At 34.5% G+C, this 10,274-nt stretch overlaps 1 protein-coding gene and 1 long non-coding RNA gene across 5 annotated transcripts in view; one reads left to right on the plus strand and one right to left on the minus strand.

Moving 5' to 3' along the window:
* The window catches only part of LOC126691970 (uncharacterized), a 41,329-nt gene extending 32,014 nt beyond the window's left edge, over positions 1–9,315 (minus strand). Inside the window, exon 1 of the long non-coding RNA XR_007644913.1 lies at positions 9,190–9,315. This is a non-coding gene — a long non-coding RNA (uncharacterized LOC126691970). The remainder of the gene's footprint in view (positions 1–9,189) is intronic.
* Positions 1,179–9,946, plus strand: LOC126691960 (thaumatin-like protein 1). 4 transcript variants are annotated; one of them, XM_050387295.1, is made up of 3 exons: positions 1,179–1,340; positions 1,776–1,836; positions 9,190–9,946. In XM_050387295.1, exons 1-3 carry the CDS (start codon positions 1,286–1,288, stop codon positions 9,806–9,808), a joined length of 735 nt encoding a protein of 244 aa, XP_050243252.1. In that variant the 5' UTR covers positions 1,179–1,285; the 3' UTR covers positions 9,809–9,946. The 4 variants fall into 4 exon arrangements, with proteins under 4 accessions (XP_050243252.1, XP_050243250.1, XP_050243251.1 ...); XM_050387293.1 differs by lacking the exon at positions 9,190–9,946 and having other exon boundaries at positions 1,776–2,607; XM_050387294.1 differs by lacking the exon at positions 1,776–1,836 and having other exon boundaries at positions 1,180–1,340; positions 9,129–9,946.
* Positions 9,947–10,274: the final 328 nt, after the last annotated feature.

Raw genomic sequence — 10,274 nt, forward strand, 5'->3', positions numbered from 1 at the left:
TCAATCTTGATCTTGATAACCCTAAGTATGTATGAAGGCAAATACCTCTAGATCTCACAAGAGATTTATACACACAGCATAAACAATAACATAAAAACGTGGTTAGAGTTTTTCTTTTTATACTTATGGACAAATATAAAACCCTACATGTCATATGGGCTTGGGCTGTATTGGAAAATTCTGCAGAAAAACATTTTGTACGAGCTTCGATCGATCGAGTCTAATTTTTGATCAATCAAGCCTTGGAGAAAGTGAATAGTAATTTTCTGCAATCACTCGATTCTAACTTTACAATCAACATACTTTGGGCAGCCTAAATCTAGACTCTAAGTTTTGATCATTGTTTACCAACATTACATATTGAAGTTCTAAAACATTTAGAACCTAAATCCTTAGAACCTAACAAGAGTCATGAGAATCATAGTTACAATTAACCACCAAATCTATGGGTAAACTCATTCCAGGATCAGCCTTCAACGTTTACAATGTTCTTCATTAAAGACTCTTTATTGAGTTCAACATTAAAGACAGAAAAAGTCTCACTTCTAACAATGTATAGGCCCTATAGGGTATTATGTCATTTAAAATTTAAAATTACATTATCAATTTATGGATATTCAATATATGAACAACAAAAATGTTTTACTTACAAATGAAAAAAGTTTTACTGTTGAAATCATCTGCAGAACTCTCATAAACATTTCCAGCCGCCCCGGGTTCAAAGTTCAAACTGTGCACAGAAAGTCATGTTAAAATCAGACAAATTAATAGTGGCATAACTTAAGTAACAAGTCGCATATGGGGTTGTCTTCAATTTCCTTAGTAAAAAATCAATGCACGTAACCTCAAATCATGGGAGAACTAGACTACCATTAGTTCGTCTCAACCTCACACGTTGTTAAATTGAATACAAAACAAAAGTCTGTTGAACATAACAGTATTAGGCTATTAGCCATTCTAGACAACCCGCTGTTGTAAAATACACCAAATTCCTCAGCTACATGCTTCTCCTACGTAACAAATAATGATACAGTCGCAATGAAAAGTCCAAGCTTGCTCCCAACAAAAAAACAAATAATATAATAATAATAAAGAAGAAGAAGAAAAGTCCAAGTCTAGTTTCCCCGCATGGACCGCCTTGAAATCCGCAACCGCGTATAAGCCTATATATATAGCCAACCAAGTTCTTCGGATTATCACCATTCACCATCATACCACGTACACACAAGTTTATCATACTTGTTAGTTCTTATATACCACCAATTTAAAGCAACGATTTTATACAATGATGAAAACTCTGGCACTCTACGGCCTCACCTTGGCCTTCTTTTTCCTATCTGGTATGCCTCCTCACTAATTACTATTTACAGCATCACACCCTCTCTCTCTCTCTCTCTCTCTCTATAGAACTGCTTAATATACAGCCAAAAGAATCACAAAATTCTAGGTTGCTACAAGTCATTCATCACACTGGCAGTTTTGATTTGCCCCTTTCTTCATCATATGGGAACTTACACAATAAACTCATGAAACCTCACTAATAATGCATAGAGTTCACGCATATTCTTCTTATCACGGCTCATATTTATTTACTTTTGATAGTTATTCCTATAATTGCAGCCCGTTGAATTATAACCATGCATCATCATGATACGTGTGATCTACACGTTAAAATTAACGTTGCATCTCCTACTTATATTTGCTGCTTACAATACAGGTTTTTTTTTCATGTTCAAAATAGTGACGATGATTTTGGTTATATACATTCCATGCAGGTGCTCACTCTGCTAGAATAACTTTCACAAACAACTGTCCATATACCGTTTGGCCGGGAACCTTAACTTCAGATCAAAAACCTCAATTATCAACTACTGGGTTTGAGTTAGCGTCTACAGCATCCTCAGCAATAGATGTCCAAGCTCCATGGAAAGGCCGATTCTGGGCCCGAACCCTATGCTCCACAGATAGCTCGGGAAGGTTCAGTTGCGCTACTGCAGAATGTAGCTCTGGTCAAGTTTCATGCAATGGTAACGGTGCAGTTCCGCCAGCTTCTTTGGTAGAAATCAACATAGCCGCCGATGGTGGAATGGACTTTTATGATGTTAGCCTTGTAGATGGGTTCAACTTGCCTGTTTCAGTAGCCACACAAGGCGGAACTGGCGAATGCAAGGCCTCAAGCTGTCCAGCCAACGTGAACGCGGCTTGCCCAGCAGAGCTGCAAGTGAAAGGGTCTGATGGGAGCGTTATTGCTTGCAAGAGTGCATGTATCGCTTTCAATGAACCACAATATTGTTGCACTGGCGCATATGACAAGCCTGAAACATGTCCACCCACAAACTACTCTCAGATCTTTGAGCAGCAATGTCCTCAAGCTTATAGCTATGCTTATGACGATCAGAACAGCACATTTACTTGCTCTGGTGCACCCAACTACGTTATCACTTTCTGTCCATAAATTAGGGAGTGGAATTATGCGTTCCCTTCTCTTTAATTAGTAATAAGAAGCTGATAAGTTTCATGTACTAAGGCACATGTATGTTTGTGTCAATGAAATAAATATTTGAATAAAACGTAACAAATTAATATCCTCACAAGAGGCTTTTGTCATCCTTACATTTACTATATACGTGCACCCTTCCAATTCCCCTTTAACTTTAATTTTACCGGATGACTCATCCTCAAAGCAAGGATATCTTCATAGTGTATACTATTGATCGCATGCAAGGTTATCTCTAGTTGAATTAATTGAAATTAATTGCATATCAAAAGAACAAAGTTTATTTTTAAACTAGTTTGGAAATAAACTCATCAAACTTCTTACACACACACATGTACATATATATATATATATATATATATATATATATATATATTTGATTTTCTTGAAATTTTGCAAGCATGAATGATAAAATAAAAATATGTAATTCAACGGTTAGATTTTCAAAATTCACACTCAATATAAAAATATATGAGGATTTTAAAGGGTTTCTCTCCAAACTAATTTGAAAGGAAAGTGTGTTCATGTCAAAATCTCATGGTTTGATTTTCAGACAAACAAGGAAATTAAAAATTATCATAAAATCATATAATCTTTAATTTGGCTTTTTTAAAATTAAAAGTTAAAAATCATCTATAATATTAATAAGCGGATTCCCCTATTTCGTCTTCAATTTTTGGCATACCAAAATACACTCATACAAATTTTGAAATAACATACCATTTAGTTTAATTTTTTTTCCTACAAAAAAAAGCAAAAAATGTTAAAACAGTACTGCTATCTCATGTACAATAGGATAAAAAAAAAAAAAAAATCGTTATTCTCACCCCCCCCATTTGTATTCAAATGGCTTATTTCTATCTGTATTTATTTGTATTTGTTATCTATTTAAATTCAAATACTTCAAATGTCTTTATTAAAAAAAATATATACAAAATTACTTCTTCCAAATTTTTTAAAAGAGTAATACTATCTCATGTATAAAAGGGGGGACAAAACCGTTATTCTCACAACTCATTCGTATTCAAGTGTCTGATTCCTACCTATATTTGTTATCTATTTGTATTCAAATACTTCAATTATCTTCATAAAAAAAATTACAAAATTACTTCTTCAAAAAAAAAAAAAAAAAATTCACTACCTCACGTAAAAACTACTCATTCTTATCCCAAAATATATTTTTCCCTTTTTTTTTTTTCAAAATTCTTTAAAACATTCCAAAATTTTTGTTGTCTAAATTCTATATAGTTATTGCAAATCTCCATCCATCCACACTAACGTATATCATACTTTTTTTGCTTAAATTCAAAATTTTTTGCTTATCACAATTCTTACCCTAATCAATAAATTCAAATGTCCCATTGCATTTCAACTTCTTATGTTTTCCTATCTCATTTTTAAACATTATTCCACATTATCTTACCTCTTTCTTTCTTTTTTTAAGAAAATACACACGGTTATTTATATACGACTTTTAAACATTATAAAACTAAACTAGAAAAAACAAAAACAAAAATAAAAAAGAGCATTATTGCATGCGCAAAGCGTGTGTAATGAGTTTAGTAAAGATAATAATTTGATTAGTAAGTAGCTAAAAAGTGGCTTTTAAACTTGTAATTATCCTTAAAAAAAAAAAATCTGAAAATCAAGCTAAGATTGCGCAAACAACAAAATTGGAGATTTCCTAGGACACTAGTGTCGATTGTGTCTAGCATCCTATCAAATTCGAATTTTGGCAACTCTTACAAACTCAAACACTCAGTACTCAGTAACGTGCATGAGGATTAAAACAAGTTAAAAAACTTCTAGAAGGATGAAAAGGAGGGAAATTTAAACCATACAACCCATTGACCCACCCCTATAAATAGCGCCTCATTGAATGATAGTGGCTTTTATTTACACTATTCGAATAAATAAAAAATGTATTGTAATATAATGTCTAATTTTTTCTCTAAAATTCTTTTGCAGTTAATTTATTCTCCCTAAAAATTAAACAATTTCTATTCAATCTAATTAAGTGCACTTCAGTCCAATTTGGTGCACTTGGTCAATTTTGATCCCCTTCAATCCATTTTCAAGTTTAGCTTAAAAATTCATTTTTTTTCCTTAATTTTTGGGTTGAAAAGTATGAAATTTTATTATATTTGGGCTAAACTCTTTAGTTTTGAGATAAAAAATACAAAGAAAATAGCTATTAAAAATTAGAAATATGAGCCCTAAAAATGCTATAAAAATAATAAATATTCAAAATTCTTATTCGATCCACATTGGTTTTATTTGGTCCACTCTGTCCAATAAATTATATTCGATCAATTCAGTTTTATCCAGTCCACTTTGGTCTTATTCGGTCCATTCAATCCGTATTGGCCCTATTCGGTCCACGTTGGTCTTATTTAATTTGTCCATTTCGGTCTTACTCGGTCCACTTTGATCCTATTCGATTCATTCTTTCCATTTTGGTTCACCCCAGTCCTATTCAGTCCATTTTGTCCACTTCGGCCTTTTCATTTCACATTGGTCCTATTTAGTCCATTATGTCCATTTCGATCCTAATCTGTTCATTTGTTCTTATTCACTCTACTTTAGTCCTATTCAGTGTCCTATTTGGTTCCCTTCAGTCCTATTCGGTCAACTTTGTTCCATTTGGTCCAATTTAGTACATTTTGATCCACTTCGATCCTTTTTTGTGCACTTACATAATTAGAAAATATATGTTTGGGTTGAAAGCACTTATTCTAAATCCAAATTTATTAATTGCAATATGGGAAAATATATTTTTGTAAGCATCATTGGATCATATTTATTGTTGGCAGATTTCATGCCAAAGTTTCTAATTGCAACAATTTTTCATGTATTCATGCCAAACAGTCACTCCAATTCCAACACTTCCACCAGTAGATGCTCAGGGCCATCTCACTCTTGAACCAAAGGCTATCTTGCAGCAAAGGCCATGTCAACTAAGAAGATACAAGGCTACTACTGAGGTTTTGGTTCATTGGGAAGGCTCTTCTCCAGCTAATGCAACTTGGGAATTTCTTCATGTACTGCAAAATCAGTACCCTCACCTTGTGGGCAAGGTGCTTTAAAGGAGGGGGCAATGTTAGGACTTTGATTGGAGTGCATTGCTATATGGTACAACTATGGCTAGGTAGTGTAGTGATGGGTGCTTGTGTAGTGTAGGGAAGTGTATTGATGTGTGTTATTGTAGGCAAGGCAGTGGAAGGCTTGTACATACAGAGAGGCAGGGGATGCTTGTACAGGGTTAGTTACAAGAATTTGGTTAATTGTTGATGTGTTAAGAATTGTAGTTAGTTAGTTAGCTAGTTAAGGCTAAGATGTGTTGTACCTTGTTAGTTAGTAAGTAGAATATAAGGTTCAATTCAGATTGTAATAGGATTTTGATTGATGAATAATACAATTGAATAGTAATTCTTGAAATGCTATTGGAGGTTGATTCCCTTGAAGAATCCATGGAGGCCTAGTTCTCTCAAAGAACTACAAGATTGAGAGTAACAGAACTAAATTCAATTGAGTCCTATCATTATATAACTCAGTTTTCACCAAATCCAAACACCCTCTTGATCATGCAATCTTAATCAAAATCTCTCTTGAAAAGTACAACTAAGTTTGGTTATTGACTAGCTTACAAAGAATCATTAGATATTTTAAGAGTATTATGACACAGTACTCTATCTTTTCACATGAATGGTAAATCAATAGGAATTTAATTAATGGAACTCACTTTTGTGTGAGATGAAGATGTATCACTTTACTATTCTCTCAAAATACTAAAACTCGAGCCAGGTGAACTTGAAATCTATCAGTCCAATGCATTTACTAGGTCTAGGTTAATTTACCCTAAGTGGAAAAGAATTTTCAAATTATATAAAGATAAAAATTGTTATACAAACCTTGTTACACGTACACATTGTTTGAACTAAAATTATGAGTTGAAAACATGATTTCAATTCAAAAAATGGGTTTATAACAATGTGTGTAACAAACATTACTTATTACGTTATGAAACTTGATTTATGTGTTGGAAGTAGAGTTTGAAAATTGTCCAAGTTGTTAACAAAGTTACAAAGCAATATCAATAAGATATCAGTAAAACAAGATATGCTCAGATTAACTTATAAGCAAAATAGACAAGTGCAAAAGCGTATAAAATTAAGGATTAAGTAAAACTTATCGCCGAGGCACAGAACTAAATTCGCTATCCTTAAGAAGCGATTTCACCTCCACTGGAATGAATCTATCGATACAAATGGCACAAGTGGTTACTCTTCAGGATACAATGACAACTCTCTTAATGTGCACTCACAAATAGAGTTTCAAACTCGTCACAAATTCCCAAGAAAAGTTTTTCAGTAAAAGACAAAGGAGCACAAGCATCAAAGTAATATCTGTTTTTATTGTTTTCAACTAATCTCACATTTGCAGAATTTGATAATCAAAAGGCTCTTAAAAAAGAAGTAGTTAAAGATGATTAGAGTGAAAAGGGAAGGACAAAAACAAATGAATTTTCCTTTCCCATTGATGCCGCAAGTTGCTGTGTATTTTCTACAAAAGAGGGGAAGGTGCGGTTGATTAGTTTTCTAAGGAAATATGAGATGATTGAGTGTTTTGTTTGCTGCAAAAAAACTCCCAAGCCAGCTAAGGAAATTTCTAGGGCATGGGCTTGGGCTTTACAACAAAATATTATGGGCTTAAGCTTTAAACATATCCAATTAGTTTTAAAACACACCCAACATGATGTACCCATTTATATGGGCCCAATAGTTCTGTCAGTGTACTTCTTTAGAGTTTCAATAAAAAAACTTTTGGAGAGAGAGAATCAGACCATCTGCCCAAATTACAAATGAGAGCTCTTCTGGACTTGGAGAGAGGGTTTGTTAGGAAACCTAGGAGAAAATTAAAGCCGAGCAATATCATTCTATGATTCTAGCCCAACATGATCTGGCCAGTACGGGTTGGTTTATAAAAAATATGGTGTTGATGCTGGAGATGATATAGGTTATAGCTAGGCACTCAATATTTGGCTTGCATACTGTAATCCGTGGTGGACCATCGAGGTTTGTTTCAAAATTAGATTTTCTCTACTAGACAATTCTTATGATCGTTTCCTCTCAATCTCAATTAGAAGAAGCCCTCAAACCCAGACCTCTTCCTTCCAGGGACTAGAGTAAAGTTAATAAAAATAGTGTTTTTTTGTTGACATTAGACTATTAGAGTGGGAGTCATGAGAATCATAGTTGCAATTAACCACCATATATATGGGTAAACTCATTCCAGGATCAGCCTTCAACGTTTACAATGTTCTTCATTAAAGACTCTTTATTGAGTTCAACATTAAAGACTGAAAAAGTCTCGATTCTAACAATGTATAGGCCCTATAGGGTATTATGTCATTTAAAATTTAAAATTACATTATCAATTCATGGATATTCAATATATGAACAACAAAAATGTTTTACCTCCAAATAAAAAAAGTTTTACTGTTGAAATCATCTGCAGAACTCTCACAAACATTTCCAGCCGCCCCGGGTTCAAAGTTCAAACTGTGCACAGAAAGTCATGTTGAAATCAGACAAATTAATAATGACATAACTTAAGTTACGAGTCGCATATGGGGTTGTCTTCAATTTCCTTAGTAAAAAATCAATGCACGTAACCTCAAGTCATGGGAGAACTAGACTACCATTAGTTCGTATCAACCTCACACGTTGTTAAATTGAATACAAAACAAAAGTCTATTGAACATAACACTATTAGGCTATTAGCCACTTTAGACAACCCGCTGTTGTAAAATATACCAAGTTCCTCAGCTACATGCCTCTCCTACACGTAACAAATAATGATACAGTCGCAATGAAAAGTCCAAGCTTGCTCTCAACAAAAAAATAAATAATAATAATAATAATAAAGAAGAAGAAGAAGAAAAGTCCAAGTCTAGTTTCTCCGCATGGACCGCCTTGAAATCCGCAACCGCGTATAAGCCTCTATATATATATATATATAGCCAACCAAGCTCTTCAGATTATCACAATTCACCACCATACCACGTACACGCAAGTTCATCATACTTGTTAGTTCTTACATACCACCAATTTAAAGCAACGATATCATACAATGATGAAAACTCTGGCACTCTACGGCCTCACCTTGGCCTACTTTTTCCTATCTGGTATGCCTCCACACTAATCACTATTTACAGCATCACACCCTCTCTCTCTCTCTCTATAGAAGTGCTTAATATACAGCCAAAAGAATCACAAAATTCTAGGTTGCTACAAGTCATTCATCACACTGGCAGTTTTGATTTGCCCCTTTCTTCATCATATGGGAACTTACACAATAAACTCATGAAACCTCACTAATAATGCATAGAGTTCACGCATATTCTTCTTATCACGACTCTTATTTATTTACTTTTGATAGTCAAAAGAATAATATGGTAGTTCCTATAATTGCAGCCCGTTGAATTATAACCATGCATCATCATGATACGTGTGATCTACACGTTAAAATTAACGTTGCATCTCCTACTTATATTTGCTGCTTACAATACAGGTTTTATTTTCATGTTCAAAATGGTGACGAAGATTTTGGTTATATACATTCCATGCAGGTGCTCACTCTGCTAGAATAACTTTCACAAACAACTGTCCATATACCGTTTGGCCAGGAACCTTAACTTCAGATCAAAAACCGCAATTATCAACTACTGGGTTTGAGTTAGCGTCTACAGCATCCTCAGCAATAGATGTCCAAGCTCCATGGAAAGGCCGATTCTGGGCCCGAACCCTATGCTCCACAGATAGCTCGGGAAGGTTCAGTTGCGCTACTGCAGAATGTAGCTCTGGTCAAGTTTCATGCAATGGTAACGGTGCAGTTCCGCCGGCTTCTTTGGTAGAAATCAACATAGCCGCCGATGGTGGAATGGATTTCTATGATGTTAGCCTTGTAGATGGGTTCAACTTGCCTGTTTCAGTAGCCACACAAGGCGGAACTGGCGAATGCAAGGCCTCAAGCTGTCCAGCCAACGTGAACGCGGCTTGCCCAGCAGAGCTGCAAGTGAAAGGGTCTGATGGGAGCGTTATTGCTTGCAAGAGTGCATGTATCGCTTTCAATGAACCACAATATTGTTGCACTGGCGCATATGACAAGCCTGAAACATGTCCACCCACAAACTACTCTCAGATCTTTGAGCAGCAATGTCCTCAAGCTTATAGCTATGCTTATGACGATCAGAACAGCACATTTACTTGCTCTGGTGCACCCAACTACGTTATCACTTTCTGTCCATAAATTAGGGAGTGGAATTATGCGTTCCCTTCTCTTTAATTAGTAATAAGAAGCTGATAAGTTTCATGTACTAAGGCACATGTATGGTTGTGTCAATGAAATAAATATTTGAATAAAACGTAACAAATTAATATCCTCACAGGAGGCTTTTGTCATCCTTACATTTACTATATACGTGCACCCTTCCAATTCCCCCTTTAACTTTTACCGGATGACTCATCCCCAAAGCAAGGATATCTTCATAGTGTATACTATTGATCGCATGCAAGGTTATCTTTAATTGAATTAATTGAAATTAGTTGCATATCAAAAGATCAATGTTTCTTTCTAAACTAGTTTGGAGAGAAACTCATCAAACTTCTTATATATATATATATATATATATATATGATTTTGTTGAAATTTTGTAAGTATGATTGATATAACAAGAATATATAATCCAACAGTTAGATTTTCAAAATTCACACTC

The sequence above is a fragment of the Quercus robur genome, chromosome 7 (genome assembly GCF_932294415.1).
Source record: "Quercus robur chromosome 7, dhQueRobu3.1, whole genome shotgun sequence".
In the NCBI taxonomy this organism is placed as follows: domain Eukaryota; kingdom Viridiplantae; phylum Streptophyta; class Magnoliopsida; order Fagales; family Fagaceae; genus Quercus; species Quercus robur.

Coding starts and splice junctions, on each gene's coding strand:
- LOC126691960 (XM_050387295.1), top strand. CDS start 1,286: ATGATGAAAACTCTGGCACTCTACGGCCTCACCTTGGCCTTCTTTTTC. Junction 1,341..1,775: donor GGCCTTCTTTTTCCTATCTG/GTATGCCTCCTC, acceptor CATTCCATGCAG/GTGCTCACTCTGCTAGAATA. Junction 1,837..9,189: donor TATACCGTTTGGCCGGGAAC/CTTAACTTCAGA, acceptor TTGGCCAGGAAC/CTTAACTTCAGATCAAAAAC.